The sequence below is a fragment of the Acipenser ruthenus genome, chromosome 6, assembly GCF_902713425.1.
Source record: "Acipenser ruthenus chromosome 6, fAciRut3.2 maternal haplotype, whole genome shotgun sequence".
Lineage (NCBI taxonomy): Eukaryota > Metazoa > Chordata > Actinopteri > Acipenseriformes > Acipenseridae > Acipenser > Acipenser ruthenus.
The window spans coordinates 58,405,147-58,424,843 of NC_081194.1; the positions used below are offsets into that span (position 1 = coordinate 58,405,147).

At 42.1% G+C, this 19,697-nt stretch overlaps 2 protein-coding genes and 1 long non-coding RNA gene across 5 annotated transcripts in view; 1 reads left to right on the forward strand and 2 right to left on the reverse strand.

The window, feature by feature from the left end:
• Positions 1-1,381: 1,381 nt before the first annotated feature.
• On the reverse strand, positions 1,382-10,218 carry LOC117410405 (uncharacterized). Of its 2 annotated transcripts, none has more exons than XR_004545684.3 (4): positions 10,081-10,218; positions 7,407-7,610; positions 7,144-7,302; positions 1,382-6,509 (listed from the first exon to the last, which is right to left on the reverse strand). It is a non-coding gene; the product is annotated as an uncharacterized LOC117410405 (long non-coding RNA). The 2 variants fall into 2 exon arrangements; XR_009328925.1 differs by having other exon boundaries at positions 7,144-7,327.
• An 8-nt stretch (positions 10,219-10,226) lies between these two features.
• On the forward strand, positions 10,227-13,444 carry LOC117410889 (SAYSvFN domain-containing protein 1-like). 2 transcript variants are annotated; one of them, XM_059025595.1, is made up of 3 exons: positions 10,227-10,289; positions 10,805-11,152; positions 12,001-13,444. In XM_059025595.1, the coding sequence occupies exons 2-3, from the start codon at positions 10,976-10,978 to the stop codon at positions 12,334-12,336; spliced, it is 513 nt and encodes a 170-aa protein (XP_058881578.1). In that variant the 5' UTR covers positions 10,227-10,289; positions 10,805-10,975; the 3' UTR covers positions 12,337-13,444. The 2 variants fall into 2 exon arrangements, with proteins under 2 accessions (XP_058881578.1, XP_033873692.1); XM_034017801.3 differs by lacking the exon at positions 10,227-10,289 and having other exon boundaries at positions 10,857-11,152; positions 12,004-13,444.
• Positions 13,445-14,037: 593 nt separating this feature from the next.
• LOC117411206 (dynein axonemal heavy chain 8-like) overlaps positions 14,038-19,697 on the reverse strand; it is a 166,428-nt gene continuing 160,768 nt past the window's right edge. Inside the window, exons 86-92 of the mRNA XM_034018497.3 lie at positions 19,233-19,334; positions 18,935-19,095; positions 16,688-16,844; positions 16,178-16,330; positions 15,586-15,775; positions 15,196-15,317; positions 14,038-14,325 (exon numbers count right to left, since the gene is read on the reverse strand). Of these exons, the coding sequence (XP_033874388.2) occupies positions 14,038-14,325; positions 15,196-15,317; positions 15,586-15,775; positions 16,178-16,330; positions 16,688-16,844; positions 18,935-19,095; positions 19,233-19,334 (1,173 nt within the window). The remainder of the gene's footprint in view (positions 14,326-15,195; positions 15,318-15,585; positions 15,776-16,177; positions 16,331-16,687; positions 16,845-18,934; positions 19,096-19,232; positions 19,335-19,697) is intronic.

Below are 19,697 nucleotides of genomic sequence, written 5' to 3' on the forward strand. Positions count from 1 at the left end.
ATTCCTTCTGCTTGTGTTGGATAATGTTTAACTTTATATCACAGTGAGTGCAACAATTTCATATCTGTTTACTGTTATTGTGTCACCGGGAGATCAAAGATCAGTGTTTTATACCCTGACAGCCTGGCACCCTAAATAATGTGTGTGTACAGCATTTGTAACGTGTAGACTGATCCATGTGTATTAGAATACTCTTAAGGCAGGGATGGCCATTTTTTAATAAAACTAATTTTTTTAACCTGTCAAACCCATTATAGAATGTCCCGTTTCCCATCCGTGTTCTGAGGAGTTAATGCCAGTGTTCTTTAAAAGCATATTACCCAGATATTTGCATCACGTATAAGAACCATGTTGCACCATGTTTTTCCATGGTCAAAACATTACCTATTAACAAATATTCATTGTCAAGCCATAGATTTTCAGAACATGGTCGTACATCACAACCAGTCGTTGTTTTTCCGCCATGAAACAATCAGCAATGGTACCATGGTTAACCAAATGCCTGGGCATCAGTCATGGTTGAATGAGGATTAATCCAGCACTGGCTCACATCCTCTCCCTCCCGTACGGGGCCGACACCCTGCGCTGGTGGGACGCCGGATCCAACGTCTTCTCCGAGGTGACGATCGGACCCAGCGTGCACAACGCAGCCCACGAGAGCAGCAACAAGGTCAGTCTGCGCAACCAGAGGGGTCCGTCTGTGCATCTGTCTGTGTGTCTACATCCGCTTCTGTGTGTCTGTCTGAATATTTGTCTGCCTGTGTCTTTGTTTGTGTGTCTCCTATCTGTGTTTTTGTGTGTGTATCTACAGTATATCTGTGTGTGTGAGTGCTTGTCCCTTGCCTGTGTGTTTTGTGTTCAAAAGGATTCAGTATTGAAGAGGTGCTCCTATATGTTACACAAGCACATCCTGTATGGGGTAATGACTTTCTTTGTGTCAGATATAAAGTGGTGACAGTACTCATTTCTCCTTCCCTCTCTATACCTGCTCCACACCCAGTGATTGGCCTGTATGATCTCCCATTCCCTCTCTCAGCTGCGGAACACCCTGCGCTTCATGGTGGGTAAACTGCACGGGTTAGAGCCGCAGAAGCACTCAGTGTCGAGCCAGGAGATGTTCGTCAATGACCAGTACATGCTGCACCTGCTGCAGGAGTGTAGCATCAAGGTCTTCTTTTTTTAAGCTTGTCTGATATAATTATGGCTAGAATAAGAAACAACCCTTGAGTGCTAGTGCTCACTTAAGTGTGCTTTCTCCACTTGAGCTACAATTACCTTAGAGCACTTAAGCGACCACCAACACTCAGTGGCTTCTTCTGAATACAGTAGTTTGCATAGCAGTTTGATCCATTCCTGGTTTTACTATGTTTAATAGAGTTTAGTAAGACACCTGAGCTTGTTACCTATACACTGTGGCTAATCAGACCTGTAGTAAAACCTGGACTAGGTGAAACTGCTATGAAATAGGAGTCTTATTTCCATCCCTGGAATATGGGCATCAGGCATCAATAGGCAGCTCTTCCCCAGAAAAAAAAGAACAATTAATAACTAATTAATGCTCTTTAATTATAACTTTGGATACGATTTTGTCGCAGTAAAATTATGCATAATTCACGGCACAGTCATGGTAAAAAGTAGAAAATGTGACTGGTCATGGCAACCAAGAATTTTGAATGTGAACGTAAATATGCATTTATTTAACACAATATATTATAACATGGGAATATTTCTTTTGCTTGCAAAAGTAAACTGTTTTGGAATTATTTGTTTATTTTTGTACAATACTTTTTCAAACAACCATAATGGATAAGTGTTTAACTTGGTGATTCTTTTTGGTAAATTCCTTTACACACTGTTTTGCGATTTTTGGTACAACAAGTTCTACATTGAGAGATTGTCACTTCTGATGCAACGTCTGTCACCCCGAGCAGCACGTTATTAAAAGATGAGTAGGATCGCTCTGCATTGACACTGTTGACTGGTACTGCTAAGCATCGCAGGGCAACTACTGACAGAGATGGAAATCGAGGTGTAATGCTTTTCCAGAACGGGAAAACATTGGGTTATTATCATAACCCTGGTACCCTGAAATAGGAATATTAACCATTACAAATGGGTCTTTCCCCTTTAAGACATCCAAACCTGAAAACATTTATACTAAAGACTCTCATCAGAGCACGGTGACGCAGCAATAAACCAGCTACGCGCCCTGATAACATCATCATTTTGCTATGAGAACTGGGACCATAAATGCTGCGACCCCGAAGTTAATGGTTAATATTCCTATTTCAGCGAAATTCAAGTATGGAATGTTAACCATTACCATTACCATTGTCGCAGTATATGAACAGTATTCAAGCAGTCTGGAAAAAAATTAAATAATTTAAGATGAACTCTCCTCTAATGTTCTGACGTGAGGGTGGACTGGGAAGCCGCCCTCAGTACACTAGTGCCAGATCCAGGATTCTGCAGGTCCATGACATTCAGCCAATAGAACCTGGCAAACGTATGGGAGGAAGCCCAAACTGCTGCACTGCATATGTCCTGGATAGATACACCTTGGAACAAAGCCCATGAAGTTGCCAGACCCCTGGTGGAATGGCCGGTGAGCTTCTCAGACGCTGGACTGTTCCTGTCAGCCATTTAGACAGATGCTGTTTAGACAGAGCCTGTCCCTGGGACTTAGCTCTATAACAAACAAAAAATTGTTCTGACTACCTCCAGCTTTTAATACGCTAATGCCCGCACTGGGCAAAGCGTATGGAGCTGGTGCTCCCTGTCGGATTGGAAAGGATGGGGATGGAAAGCTTCCAATTCCACTGTGTGGTTAACGTGGAAAGTTGAGATGATCTTCGGCAAAAAAGCAGGGTCAGTACGAAGGGTGACTCTCGTTCAGGCCTCTGAAAAAATTAGACAAGCTTTTGAAATTGAGAGTGCCTGCATTTCACTCACCCGCTTAGCAGAGGTGATAGCAAGCAAGAAAGCTGCCTTGAAAGACAAATGTGAGCTCAACTGAATGCATGGCACACCGAAATGGCTGCCAAATAGACCTTTAGAGTAGAGGGAGATTTCCCCTCTTCAAAAAGGTCCTGTAAAAATTGCAGTACAACTGCCATAGGGCATGTCATGGGTTCAAAACCACGCGACAAGCACCACCCCTTGAACAAAACGCACTTGTACCCATACTGGGAACGGGTGGAGGCTGCCCTAGCGTGTAGTGTCTGGTCAGTGTATTGACTGATGTTCTTGCTCGTGTTGTTTCAGAGTCAGAGACCCTGTTCCGGAGCGGGTGGATCAAGGCCAGCTGTCTGTGGAAGAAGCCAGGTCTGGTGGAGGTGGTTGAGGGGTCGTGTGCCATCAGGGACTCCTTCCTGAGCTCCATCCCCCGGGCCCAATGCTACAGAGTTCGACCTGACCATTGCCATCAAGCCGGGCCTACTGGAGGTCAGTAACACCGCTGTACACATGATGACAACGGGGGTGCCACAGTGTACAGGAGAGAGCTGGGTGCTGCCTGGGGACAATATACCAGAAGAGCCCACTCTCTCTACAGGCACTCAAACATGTACACTCCGTCATTAGACAGTGAAAGATTATTGTATTAATTATAAATCATGAAGCCACTCTGACAATCAAAATGCCAGATTTAAAAACATTTCAGGGCAGCTTATTTTGTCAAAAGAATTGTCTCATGGATGGCCGACCTCCAGCTGACAATTCTAAACACATGGGTAACGGCATTAACTGTGTACTGTGTGCTTTTCTTTTAATTAAAACCTGATTTATAATAAGTTATGTACAAGTGGTGCCCCCTGCCTGTGCTTGCAGTTCCTGCAGGAGACGCCCTTTTCCAGCATCTCCCAGCTGTGTGAGCTGATGATGACGCCTCAGACCAGCCTGCCCCGGGACCTGTCAGCGGACGCACTCACTGTCAGGGGCAGCTTCCTTATCAACTTGGAGGGTGAGCACAGTCACACTCCCTGTACCGGCCCCGATGGGGGTCTGTGGCACGATCACAATCACTCAGAGTGGCAGCAGAAAGCGATTATTCAATTGTGGAGAGCTTGATCCGAACAATCAGATGAGGGTGGTTGGTGGTTTACCATTTCAAGTGAAAAAAGAGCTGTCTGGAAAAGCAACAATCAAAAATCCAACCAGCGGTTTCTTCACTTGTAATTTTAAATCAGTCCAATCAATACCAGTGACCATCACCTAATTGTCAGCATCTGAATTCTGTGGAGCGCTGAATCCAAATAGTTTGTGCAGTGCAAGTGGAAGGTAGTGTGTGATTACAGTATGAGCGTGACTGGTAAAACAAAAACACATGGTTAAAATAGCATGCTAACTTCTTATACAATGTATGAAGATTTATCTTTAGTATTTGTCCACAGCAATATTGGTGTAGAATCAGTATTTTTGCAGGTACAAGCCATTGCTAAAATAGTCTCTAACCAGGAGAGAAAAGCACATGTGTGTGATTTACAGTACGAGTGTATGTGCTATTAAGTAGTATTCTCAGATATTAACTCCAAGTCAGCTGCTTTTTTGTAATGTCGTGGTGGTTGAGAATGTATTGATGATGGAGTGACAATTGCAGCTTCTATACTGTTTTTATTCATTATTTGATCTAACCAGTAGGGGTAAGAATGCTACTGTGTGTGATTACAGGGTTGAAAAAAAAAAGGAAAAATAAGCTATTACCCCATTCAAGTCAGCTGCTATTTTTCAATGTAGTGGTGCTTGAGACCTGTATTGTTGAGTGAGTGACAGAGTACAAATCAAAGCAGTGTGTTTGTCAGTGGTTCTGGTGCTTGTGAGTGAGTCCAATCTTTGTGGTTATCTTGTGTGTCTTGGTCTCTCTGTCCCTCACTGTGCCCCTGTGATCTCAGTAAGTGTGTCCAATAAGATGTGTCCAAAAAACTCTCTTTATCCTTTGATAATGAACTGCAGTTACACTTCATGGACCCCAGGTGGCACTGTGTCCTATGAGACTGGAGAGCCGTGTATAAATATTCAACAATAGCACCACAGAAACACATTTAATTTCAGAGCGTTTTGTGTTTTCATACATACTAATACAAAGAGGGGGCAACAAAAGCGCAGGCTGAGAAAGAGACAGTTGTTTCTAAATCAATCTACCTGATACGGCATTTCAGTCGGGATGTGACTTTAGCACAGATACACAAATTTACCACTATAAACAATTAAGGGTTATTCAGAGATGTGTCTGAATAATCCCCCAAATCCTGTATTGAAACAGTGTATTACAGGGGCTGAGGGCCTTAGCTTTAATAACAATTACAAATATATAAACATTCAGTTAGACAAATAGGCAGGAACTAATCAAACTACATTTTTTTTATGTTTTGAACTTTTTTTCCTCCCTCACTCTTAAGGATTACTGAAACCCGCTCACAGCACCCTCTGCTGGGGAGGTGGAGCTGCAGGCTCCCACACAGCTAGTACTGCCTTTCAGGGCAGCAGGGTGACGAGAGCTTGCCACGTTTTATTCTCTAAAAAGAATAGCAAACCAGTAAATATTATAATAATAATAATAATAATAATAATAATAATAATAATAATAATAATAATAATAATAATAATAATAATAATAATACCACTATTGTTGGAACTAACAGAGATCAGGGGGTGTTCAGATAATCAAATTACAATTGTGAAATTGTTTAAATGGTACTCATAACCTGTAAATATAAGATATTTAAAGGTTTCAAAGGATTCAAGGATTCAAAGGGTTGTTGGGATAATAGAGGTGTTTGGATAATAATCAGGGTTTTACTGTAATAACAATAATAAATAAAATGACAGTTTCTGAGCCTCTCTCCTTCCCCAGCGGAATCCCACTGAAAAGAGATGCCCTGTGATCCCTCTGTCTGTCTCTTACTGTGTGTAGTTTTTGTTTTCCTTTTCTCTCAGGAGAGCCCAGAGGTGAAAGACAGACACAGGGAGAGCAGTTCACAGGCATTTTAAAAGTAAGTCTTCTGCACTGACAGTTACCTAGCTAGAGCTGTCTTGCCACACAGGATGAATAAATGGGCAGTACATTAAATTAGATATGTACTTCACCAGGGGCAACCAGACTTACAGAAATTATGTATTTATTTTTTACAATATGTTCCTTGTCGAGTATGTCATACCCTAGTTACATTGCCAAGAAAAACACAAATTACCAACTCAAAACAGAACTCTTGCCTTATGATTCTCCCCAATGCCTCCCTCTTTCTGCTGTGTACCTCCACACCCTTGTTCTCACTCAGTGGTCTCTCTCTCTCTGTCTCTCTGTCTCTCTCTCTCTCTCTCTCTCTCTCTCAGTAATGCCTCCCCTTCAGTCCCCTCCCTCACTGTGGTGCTCCCATGGCATCCACAGCCTCCAGGAGATGCAGTGCCAGCCCGTACTGGCCATGATTCTCAGGCAACCCGTCAATGACCCGGCTCACCAGCCTCCCTGTGCGGGAGAGAGGCACTGCTGTGTTCTTCAGGTCCTGCAGGTCCTAGGGATGGGAGAGGGAGAGAAGAGCTTTCAATAAGGGTATAGTAAAAAAACACCCCAATTTATAATGAATACAAATTTTAATACATCTTGTGGAGACTCACACTGTGTATTTACATCTTTAAAAGTGCAAAAAATAAAAAGGGTGACCAATGTCACTGCCTTCACCCAGATGCCTTGAGCCAGCTGTCTGTGTTTGTGTCTTTAATATATCATTTTTTCACAACAGTTTGGGACCGACAAACTGCTGGTTGAGAAAATGCAGAAACATTGTGCTTCACTGATACGAGAAGTTGAAAACAGCAAAGATCATGAGCAACACAGAGCGCTCTCCAGGCAGAATCGCCTGCTTTACCCACCAGTAAATATATATCAGAGTGAAAATCCGCTCAATCAAAGTCATGCATGCGTACAGGTAGAAAGTGCGGACGTGAAAGATTCTGTGTTTTTCCCCCCCCCATCTGCAGTTCACTTTGAGCTGCTAAACAAATAATGAAATATTTATGCATAGTGGTTTAGAGATAATATATAATACTGTTAAAAAATAAATTCAAGATCATTATTTTCTTTTACTCCTGGTTGAAAACCCCTGATCTAGATATATATGGGTATTATTTAAAGGGGTGCTGTATTACCATTGCTTTGAGCCAGAGGCAGATTGCGGGGGGCAGCCTGGCCAGCAACTCCATGCCCTACTTGGTCTGGATGTGCAGAAGGGCGAAGGTCAGTCTCTGACCCGTCAGGATGAGGAGCTGAGAGGCCAGGACCTCCTGATCCTTCACCTGCAGCATCTCCTGAGAGAAGAGAGAGCAGGGACAGCTGAGTCAACACAGGGTAGAGACAGTGTCCAGTCTCTGATGGTCCAGTGTTTGTTCAGGGGGCACGCTGTGACTCTTACCTCCTCAGCAAGCAGGCCCAGGCCGTAGTTGTACAGCTCACACACTAGGTGGCACCTCAGCACATCAGCACTGACCTGCAGCACATGGGCTAGCTCCACAGCCAGTGCGGGCCAGACCTGGTCCTAAGGGAGAGAGTCCGGGGAGGGGCAGGAGTCATCACGAGGCACAGACTGCATCCAGCTACTCAGCACGTTCAAAAAGAACTGAGAGAGACAGAGCACGGGTCAGGGAGAAGCACGCACATCACAAGCACCAACAGCACAAGAGCAGTATTATAACAGGGTACAGACAAGATAAGAACATAAGGAAATAACTGAATGAGAGGAGGCTATTTGGCAAATCAACTCTTGTCCAGTTCCTAGGAGCTGATTGATTTCAGAACTTTATCAAGTTAAGTCTTAAAGTGATTCAGCATCCACAACATGATAAGGTAACCCATTCCACACCCTCACCACTCTGTGTGAAGAAGTGACTCCTTCCTGCTGCCCTAAGTCTATCTTCACGTAATTTCCATTTGTGTCTTCTAGTCCTGGTTTCTGTACTGTGCTTAAAGTATTGGTTTGGGTTAACTATGTAAACTCTTAATGCCGAGTTAATTTTAATCACACATCATGGGTCACACATAAATCAACTGAGCAAAACATTTCTCAACATTTACTCTGAAGTTTTTGCAAGGGGGAAAAAAAAAAGTCTAAGGATCGCATTGTATCCAGATCACGCTCCCACCTGCAACGATGCTGGTTTTATGTTCCCACAATGCACCACTCATTTCAATCAAAGCAGCAACCTTGTTGCAGGAGGGAGCATGAACTGGATACACTGCAATGTTTAGAAGAAAACACCTTTCTCCATTGCAAATTAAAAAGTTAGATTAACAGTCAATCACACAAACCCACAAGAGCACCCAGTGCATGCACATACAGGAGACGGTCCTCATAAATCACAAAATAAGCACACAGGAAGTGAAAGGTTAAAAATATGTGTGTGTTTATCAGATTAATGCCAAATGACCTCCAAAATGTCTATACAGGAGGCTAGCAGTGTAAGATAAAAGTTTGGTGAAGTTGAAAAAAAATCAAGACAGTTATCATGTTCACCTTGCAGAGTTTGACAGACAGAGAGGGGTGGCCGGACAGTGGGAAAACAATCACCACATGAGGTCTGATTATTTAAAGCACTATATTGTATGTTTCTAAGTGTTTGGTAGCTACCTCTAATCAAGCTGTCAGTGTATTTCTTGTGCATATTTAAACACAAGTCACTAAATCTAAATAAACAGATGAAAACCTGATATTAATGTACTTAATCTGTTTATGGGCTATAGGTTCACCTAATAGATGCCAATGGGGATGTGTGTGTGTGTGTGTGTGTGTGTGTGTGTGTAATATATATATATATATATATATATATATATATATATATATATATATATTAGTTGTAGTCAAAAGTTTACATACCCCAATGGAGATTTATAATTTCTAGAAATTTCTGGAGAAAGTCTGGTAAGGCGTAGAAATAACACCATACCTACTGTCAAGCATGGAGGTGGTAATATCCTTCTATGGGGCTGTTTCTCCTCTAATGGCACAGGAAATTCAGTTCCAATATATGATAAAATGGATTCCATAGCATACCAAAGGATACTGGCCAATCATCTGAAACCATCCACTACAAAACTTGGTTTAAAGTGCAACTGGACGTTCCAACGGTCCAAAGCACACATCACAATCTACTTCAGAATGGTTAAAGAAGAATAAAATCAAGGTTATTGCATTCCAATTTGCATTCCAAGTTTCTGGAATATTTCAGGCGAGTGCATTTATAGATGGTATGTCTGTGTAGTTTGATGGCAAAGCAGATGTGGAGATAAGACTCCACTGCATAGCAGTTTGATCAATTCCTGATTTTACTATACCTTTAATAAGACACACCTGAGCTTATTACCTATACATTGTGGCTAAGCTCATAGTAAAACCTGGAATGGTGAAACTGCTATGCAATGGAGTCTTATCTCCACCTCTGCTCTAACTACACAGACATACCATCAATAAATGCACTCGCCTGAAATATTCCAGAAACTTGGAATGCAAATTACTTCCATCCCTGCAAAGGAGTGCTTGATGACCAGGTGCTATTGAAACAAAGTGATTTAAAAAATGTGGGAAAGAATGGCCCCACATTATCCTACACTACAGCCTTGATTTAGTATCAAAATAGGGCACTAAAAAGCAGTACATTATAGTTGTGGTTATTATTATTATTATTATTATTATTATTATTATTATTGAGAGATCATTAACCATTTCCCAGATGCACTTTGATATCAAGACAGTGTCTGTGTTTCTAATGTCATTGTACAAGAGGAATACAAACTGTGAAAACGATAGACGTGCAAGTCTGTGCAGTGAGGTGGTGTTTAAAGTACAGAGCAATCAACACTGACGCTTGGTCAAAGTACAAAGAACTATAAAGACGACTAGATATGTATGTACAGTATAGTGATAAATATAAGCAACAGACTACAACGCATAGGAAAGGCGACTGCATTAATAATAAAGTAAACACACAGTAGCTGTCGCAAATACAGAATAGTAAAAGTAACAGTTGTTAATAATAATAATAATAATAATAATAATAATAATAATAATAATAATAGATTTTGTAGCTACTCACCATTGTTGTTCTTATTCTGCTCGACTCGGATGTTTGGAAAGAGCAAGTCCCGGACGAATTTGAGGTTGAGCAGACAGCACGTCATTATACAAGACCCGATCCAGACGGACAAGCAGCGGCGTATACAGCAGGATTAGTATGTAACTGCTGGACTCGGGGCGAAAGGGAAGCAGAACTATCTCTGCAGTGTGTGAGCTTGAAAGCAATGGGTAACGCTATCTCTCTTTGTATCAGGTTCTGTAGTTGTGTCTCTCAGGGAATGTTGCTCCTGTTCCAGTTTTTAGTAAAAATGTTTAACTGTCACAGTACCAGCTACAAAGAATCTCCCACAACGCAGTTCCACTCCAGTTTCTGTAACATGTGTTTCAACACTTCTAGTTAGCGGACGGGAGGGGCACTACAAAACAGGACAGTTTCTCTATGTTAGATTAATAATTTGTAGACGTTTACATTGTTTTGAAACGCGAACATAAACACTTTATACCAAATCTAATTTAACCCATCACTTTCATGTAAAGGATTGTAATGTAGCTGTCGTCTAATTAATGATAGGCTATATGTATATATTTCTTTGTTTTACATCAATCTTTGCAAGCTGCAACTTAATCAACAGTTAGTGATATGTAGCTAAATGCCCTCTTGAATACACAACATGTTGAAAATTATAGAGCGTCTGGACGTTTTTCTTTGATAACCTGTAAACCCAAGTTGTCTGTTCCTACAGAGGGCGCTATCTACATCAAACTTCGTGTCGAGCTTCCGTTCCGTAACACAAATCAAGTCCGTAGTGCCTCCATATATCCCATTCCGTCCCGGAACAACATCTGCTACGAAACTTGCTGTACTTTTCCTTCCCGCAACCCATTTCTGCGATTGCCCAGCTGTAGCAAACGTGATGGAGCATAGACTGGCCGAGTTCCGAGCCCAGAGGAGAATGCAGCAACAGACCGTACAGGGATCTGGGACGAAGGGGAAAGATGAAGCCGTAAAGGGAAAAAAGGAAACGCCACAAACGAATGCTGTGTTTGACCCACCCGAAGAGTGGAACGAAACAGGAAATGTTGCTGCACAGGTGATAATACCTTGTGTTTTACAGTATAACTGGCACTATATCACGCATCTATATTATTGACTGCCTCTCTTCCTTAAGCTGGTTGTGGGATAGGAAGGTCTGTATTTGATTAAGTGTGCAATCGGGACAGATAGCGATGCTGCAGGTTTCACTAGTTCCAGCTCAGCAAACAGCTGGTATTTGAAAAAGTAGTTTGTCGTAAGCACTTTTGGCTTGGACGATATCAATGCGCGTTTTAAACTGGCCTGAATGCAGTTTGTGTATATTCTCATTAATAAAACTGAATAGTTATACACTACGTTCAAAATTGTGACTTACGTAAAAGCAGTGCAGTATAAAATTCTGTCCGAATAGCTCGTTTCAAGTCAGACTGAACTTGACTAAGGTAATTCAGGGTGAGAAGGAAGATGAACAGCATAATTATACGATTTACTGAAATTAAAACAAGCTTCTCATTGCATAAGTTTCACTTTCAGACATTCCAGCTTTTTACTGTGATCTTATTTGTAAGTGGAATATATAGATCTGGAATTAAACATGTTACTGCATGCTTGTTTGTAACTATAACCAAAGTCACACTGCCACTCCCATTGGCTCATGCTGCCTCTGTCCCACCCAGTCCCTCAGTTCTAACCATTAGACCACAATGTGTCCCTCAGCTCTGCCCACTAGAACACACTGCCTCCCTCCGAGTCCCTTAGCTATAACCACCAGAACACACTGTGTACCTTAGCTATGACCCCTAGCTCACATTGCCACTCTCCCTCCCAGTCCCTCAGCTCTTACCCCTAGCTCACATTGCCTCCCAGTCTCTCATCTGGCAGTGATGATCTCCCTCTCTCTCTAAGCAGGAGGCCAGCTCTCAGTGGCGTTGGCTGCAAGACAGCGTTCTGGGGCAGTTCCTGGGCTCGGAGCGCCTGGCTGTAACAAACCTGACCTTCCTGAAGGTGCTGCTGTGGTTGGTGCTGCTGGGTCTGTTTGTAGAGCTGGAGTTCGGCCTGGCGTTCTTCGTGCTGTCCCTGTTCTATTGGCTGTATGAGGGCACGCGCGACTCTTCACAGAGACGCAGCGGGGAGCCCAGTGCCTACTCCGTCTTCAACCCAGGATGCCAGGCCATCCAGGGCACACTGACCGCAGAGCAGTTCGAGGGCGAGCTTGGCTACAGACCTTTTGCCAACAGATAACCACCAGCAAAGAGATACCAGATTGTACTGGTCAACTGTACCGAGTTAAACATTAGACTTTTGTATGCATTAATGGACATTTAACCAACCCCCCCCCCCCCAGAAAAAAAAACAGAAAAAACAGAAAAAAAAACACATCTGACACAAAGGGCCAAAAATACTTGGCTTTCAAAAGACAGCAGTAAGTATGGTGCAAACTGTGGTACAACTCATTTGAGTGTAGAAAAGTGTAAACTGAAATTCTATGAAGGAGCTTTATTTATTTTTAGACCTCAGATGTTTATTAAATCTCTGCACCATCAACAAATTATAATTGCTTTAACAAGTTCTCTCTATTTGTCAGAGAATGCATTTGTTAAATCTTGCAGTAGCTTATTCATACCAACAGATGGCAATACACTACACTTAATGTGTATGTTATTTCTACATGGTTTAAATATGAAATGTGTAGTTTTTGTTTTATTTATTATGACAGTTTCCCCTTTCTGTAGTAAAGTAAGTAAAAAGTGACTGTCTTCTGGAACCACAATGAACTGTATTTCACTCTGTGTAAATCTGGTGCACAGGTCTCAAGATGATGATACTGTACAGTACAATACTTGTTTTTTACATTAAACCATCCAGACCTGCTATTCAGCGTATTGTTTCTGTGTGATCAGTACATTATATCACAAAGCCTGGGCCAGTCATGTGTTAAGACTCCTAACGCTCAATGACTGCTGTGTGAACACGGGAGAAGGATTGTATGTCTGTCATCATTTCTGATTACATTCAAACCCTGCTTATGAATTATGTTTATCTGACATCCTTGTAATTTTCAAAAAGATTTTAACATGTATTTTATTTATTACAGTTACCCATTCTTTATCTCATTCCATTTCTGTCAAATCTACTGTACATCTGCAAGTTGAGCCTTTGGCTCATTAAAATTCAGTAAAGCAATTCGAGTGCATCATTGCTGTCAAATACATGTAGTTTTTAGTTTTAGTTCAATTTTTTTTTGTTCTTGTATTTTAAAGTGTATGGGGTGTGGGAGATGAAGCAAAATAACCCAATGATAAGAGGGCTCTAATATCTGGTAAAGTGCTATTAAATGTTTTTAGTTGATTATCTGTTTCCTTTATTTGTTATTCTAGTTTCCGTTTACAGTATATAGACTAGAATTGTTTTTTTTTTTTTTTTTTTTTGTTTTTTAAGCAGATGCCCTTATCCAGGGCGACTTACAATTGTTACAAGATATCACATTATTTTTACATACAATTACATTATTTGGGTTTTTTTACTGGAGCAATCTAGGTAAAGTACCTTGCTCAAGGGTACAGCAGCAGCAGCAGTGTCTCCCACCTGGGATTGAACCCACGACCCCTCCGGTCAAGAGACCAGAGCCCTAACCACTACTTCACTCCATATGCCATGTAAATGGCTCTACAGGTGCCAATGCAGTGCAACACCTTGTTGGTTACAAGAGTAGAGCTGGTTGGTGTGTGTGTTTAGCTGTGTCACCTTAAGTTCTGCATTATTAATGAGCTCTAAAAATTATGAATATCTAAGCTGCGCTCTAGGTGGTTTCCTGTATTGTGCGTCCAAATATCACATGCTCAATAACATAGCAATAATGTATTTATTCATTAACATTTTTTTAAACAAGAATCATTCTCTAGAAGACTGCATGGTGCGGAGTACAAACAGCACAGTAGCAGCTTACTTGATGTCACACAGCAAGGCGACTCCACGCAGGATCCAGTGGTCGGGGGGCTGGCTGGTTCGCAGGCACACTGCTGTGATGTAGGTGAGGTCAGTGCGACGCGGTTTCTTGTAGACTGGACATATGTACAGCTTAGGGTCCTTGGGAGCCGTGGAGTTAATGGCGAAAATGTGCACCACAGGGAGGGAGGTGAAGAGCACTTTTGGGGTGGACTCTGTCAGCTTGCCATTCCTCCGGTCCCAGCCAGCCCCGTCCAGGTACAGCCCATACACATACACTCCTTCCTGAAGACACAGCACACAAGAAAAGCTGGATCCTAGCTTTCACTTAGCTTACAATACTGAGACTCATAGGGACAGAAACAGAGATTTATTTATTTATTTATTTATTTATTTATTAATTATAAATTTATTCGTTGCCAATTAGTTTTTATTATTTTCTCCCCAATTTGAAATGCCCAATTATTTTTAGGCTCAGCTCACCGCTACCACCCCTACGCTGACTTGGGAGGGGCGAAGATGAACACACGCTGTCCTCCGAAGCGTGTGCCATCAGCCGCCCGCTTCTTTACACTCTGCAGACTCACCGTGCAGCCGCCTCAGAGCTACAGCATCGGAGGACAACGCAGCTCTGGGCAGCTTACAGGCAAGCCCGCAGGCGCCCGGCCAGACTACAGGGGTCGCTGGTGCGCGGTGAGCCGAGGACACCCTGGCTGACCTAACCCTCCCTCCCCCCGGACGACGCTCGGCCAATTGAGCGCCGCCCCCTGGGAGCTCCCGTCGACGGTCGGCTGTGGAATAGCATGGATTCAAACTCGCGACATCCAGGCTATAGAGCGCATCCTGCACTCTAGCGAGTGCTTTTACTGGATGCGCCACTCGGGAGCAGAAACAGAGATTACAGAAATCATTTGATCTTATTACTGGGGGTTAAAACACAAAAGCATATTGGACTATAGTTAAAATTAATATATCTCTTACCTCAAGTGAAACACCCAGTTAACATTCACAGATAAATTAAATCTTCCGATGTATTTGCACTCATAAAAAGGGTGGACTGAAGTGTATGTTAACAATATGAAAATATTTGGCTGTGGGTGGTACTGTCCAGATGGCACTAGTCTGCAGTGGAAGTTGTTATGCTGTGATACTTACAGCAGGAGGTGATGTGATCTCCTCCTTTGCCTGCTTCAGCACCTCGTTGTGCAGAGTGACAGTATCCAAAGCCCAGCCTTTGTGGGCCCTTGTCACTTCCTGTCTCATTGCAGTCAAAAACCCTTAAAATCCAAAACGAGAGAAACAACTCAACTTTCAAGAGATGCAGTAACTGGATCTTTGTTTTTTACCCACTTTACTATGGAATACTACATTTTTAAACGTGTTTCTTTTGAAACCACAATAACTTATTCATACCATACAAAAGGAACTGCAGATTGCACATAAGAACAGTGTTGTGTCTGTTTATTCTGCTAACTTTTGAGCACTTTCATCTCCCCTTTCATCAATTAGCCATTGCTGTACAGTAGAACCATTGTTTGTACCCACCCTGCGGGTTGAAGAATCCTGTCATCCAGAAGACATTGGGACGGCCCTCGAATATCCAGGTGCTGAACTGGGTGTTCCTCTCCAGTAGCTCAGTGAACCAGAAGCCCAGTGTGGCTGAGTCCCAGGACAGCTTTTTCCACAGCTTTGGGATGCGGGCGTCGTACATATTGTCCAGAGCGTCTCGCAGGTTCTGTTTAGAAAGCCAGGAATAAGCAGAAGAATATGAACAGACCATCACAGACTGTGGCACTAGTGCAAGTCAATAAGACAAAACATGTCATGTCTATATAGTAAGTGCACATATCTGTAAAGCTCCTGTAGAGCTACTATATTCCCTTTCCTAACATCTTGAAAAGGATCAACAAGGTCAACACCAGACATTATTTCAAACTTAGCACAAGGAACAAGACCAGAGGAAACATTAGGAAGTTGTGTAGAGACAGATTCATGGCAATCGGACAAGAGTAGTTGGAATATAGAATTGGTTTCCATATTGGAACGTGGTTATGGGATCAGGAAGTGGATAGTGTCAATGGCTTTTCTTCTGCTCTAATGTTCCTCTGAGGGTGTCAGTTTGTCTCCTGTCCCTCACCTCACTCATGATGATGGTGCCCTCGATGGCCAGTTTCAGGTCACTCAGGCTTGACCTCACCAGGGAGATCACCTTCTGCATACGGTCTATCTCCTGCCGCAGGAAAATGTTCATGGAGCTCAGGGCTCCCATTTTTATCAGACGGGCTTTTACCTGGGAAACACAGAGGGTTAGCCAGGCAGTGTGTGTCAGAGAATCTGAGCAGTGTGTGGGATAGAAAGTAACTGGGCATGCAGCTCTGCAAAAGTAAAAGCTGAGGCCATGTAAGACAAAATGACCTAAGAGATGATGTGTGTTCTAGCATTTATTTTATAAGCCAGTGTTATTGCTGTCTCGGGTAAAGATCCTGTTTTCTTACAGCTGCATTTTTTCCATTAGATACACAAAGAACATGCTAAAAGGGGCAGAGTCAGGAAAAAGATACTTGCTGTGTGGCAGCATTTCCTAAGATACAACGTTGTAATGAAAGTAGTAATAACAGTTGGTTAGTTAATTCCAGTGCTGCCTCACCTCATGTGGTAGGTAGTTAGGAGGCAGCTTCTCCAGCATGTCTTGTGCCAGTCTGTACACAATGGTCTCCCTGGTCTCCCCAGCACCCCCTCCGCTCTCCTTGGGCTGGATGTTGGTGATAGTGTTCAGCACCTCTGAGGAGGTGTTACTCTGATACCTGCACACACAGGGATCAAGCCTGGGATCATGGACAGCATGCCAGCTAAGCACCCCATTTATCATCTTATTGAATCCATTATGAAAATCAAATGAACAAGCAAACAGGACTTTATTCTACTGGCACACCCTGACTCCATTGGTGTACGGTCTCCTGATTTCCTTCATCACAGAGTAGCAATGGCACTCACTTTCTATAAAACACCATGCCTGTTTTTGTTTTTAATAAATAAAGGGTATTTAGGGGACTATTTAGGTATGTATTAAAAGTATGGGATAAACAACACTAAGTGTTGAATCCGATTCAACACTTTTTGAGTGGTTTATGCCACTTAAAACATTTCTTCCTAATTGATACTTGTTCGATAACGAGATTCAATTGATTATTTATTTGGTAATTGGATTTGGTTTTCGCTCCTTTGTTGCGCTTACTTCAAACAGTTACAATGTTTCTCTCACATTGCATGAATGTTGTTAATATGAGTTCCTCTGAATTCCACTTACACAGACAAAACTGTAGAACATGAAAGTGACATTAAAAAAATAAAAATGCAAAAAAACCAAGGAATGTGAACCGGGAACGTAAAGTTATTGATAGTTTTTCCAAACCTAAAACAGATGAAGACCTAATATCATTGCCAGCGTTGGGTTTTCGAGAAGTACGTAAGTGGGCTGTAAGCTTGTTTGAACAGTGGTTAAAGCCAGGAAAGAAATGCAAAAGCAGAGTTTAAATCTATCGTCCATGTAATAGACAGAGGTTTACAAAGTGATGATATAATTGCTTTTGTTCCTGAAAAAGAGAAATGTAGTTCTTGCTGTTTAAACGAGAAATGAAAAACTACATTTCCCAAAATGCCATCAGTTAAACAAATACATCTGTTCGTAATTTATCAAGCTAGGCAGGTATAAAATGACAGGTTTCAAAGACAATAGCTGTATGTGGGAAGGTAAGGAACTGTGTATAGACCTGAATATGGTGTATGTTAAAACAAAGTACATTACATTTGTGAATAATATTTAAAGTCAGTAAGCAGGATTAGCATCTGAAAGTTAAGTTTAGTTAGAGCTTTGTCACCATTTTTTTTTTTTTTAGTCGTTGCCAATTGTTTTTATTATTTTCTCCCAATTTAGAATGGCCAATTATTTATTTTTTTTAAGCTCAGCTCACCGCTACCACCCCTGCGCTGACTCGGGAGGGCGAAGACGAACACACACTGTCCTCCGAAGTGTGTGCCGTCAGCCGACCACTTTTTTTCACACTGCGGACTCATCAAGCAGCCACCCAAGAGCTACAGCGTCGGAGGACAACGCAGCTCTCGGGCAGCTTACAGGCAAGCCCGCAGGCGCCCGGCCAGACTACAGGGGTCGCTGGTGCGTGGTGAGCCGAGGACACCCTGGCCGACCTAACCCTCCCTCCCCCGGGCGACGCTCGGCCAATTGTGCGCTGCCCCCTGGGAGCGCCCATCGGCTGTGGACTAGCCTGGACTCAAACTCGCAACGTCCAGACTATAGAACGCATCCTGCACTCCACGTGGAATGCCTTTACTGGATGCGCCACTCGGGAGCCCCCTTTGTCACCATTTGTAATTATCATTTTTATATATTGTTAATGTATGATTGTATTACTGTACTTTTAGCAAACAATAAGAAATGCTAAAGTGAAATCGCAAGCCCTTTTCTAAGTGTTACATTTGAAATGTGTAATACTAATTATTGAAATTATTGTTGAGTAATAAAATGGTATTCGCTTTTCTGTTGAATTGTTCTGACTGTGGTTTAGCTGACGAATCAACAGTTTTCAGTGGATTTGTTAATCAACAATATATCTGCCCGCACTCCCCTTCTCTTCACAGCCACTTTTAGTTGATAGATTTGTATAATTAATTAATCAAAAGATCAATGGGTGATGTCACATAAATGTTTTAAAGTTGATTTAAAAAACACAATTTTGACAAGTTAAATGATGCAAATTAGCAGTTTAAACCAACTAAAAACCTTTTAACCTACAGACTGAAGTTGTTTTGATTTAACGGTGCAGGTAAAACTCAAATCTTATTAAATGTTTAGATAAGGGAGAGCTTGCAGTATTACGTGATGTCAGCATTGGGGTGCAGGCCAAACACCTGGGGGGTGTCCACTGCTGGCAGAGACTGGATGAACTCCATATACTGCTCCACCGTTTTACACACAGGGATCTTGTAGTTGGTGTAGAAACAGAAGGTCGGCTCAAACATCTTCTCACTGAACCACACCTGCATGATGAGTACACAGAGGATTAAGACTGAAAACAGCTGCGTGAGTGAGAGTGGGTGGTGGCTCAGGCAGCAAAGCATTTTAACATATAGGCAATCTGTAATGAACACTAAAAGTACTGTAAAAGGCAGTTTACCCTGGAAAAGCAGTTGAGAAGTCGCTTATCATAGTCATCAGTGACTCTGCCCCCATACTGTACCTCTCCCAGCATGTAGCGCACTGTAACCCAGGAAACTCCCTGGAGATACAGAAGGGGGGATGAATTTAGTTACACTCTGCCCTGTCACTGTCTATCCAAAGTTAGCAATAGCTTTAGCATGTGCTAAATTTGAACAACGTTCTATTTTTCACAAAATGTCCTAAATAGGATATTTAAGAACTTCTCAGATACTTCTTAAGTGGAATTCTCAAAACAGAAGAAATAAAATGTTTTTAACAAAGGTATATTGTCATTTTACACAAAGTATACATTTTAAAGTTGTAATTGGTAGAAGGACATTTTCAACACAACTTATTGAAAGAAGTGGAAAATCCAGCCCATTAACACGTGTTTGGTTATTTCAGTCACAGCAGTTAAATAAACAGATACAATATGTTTCAG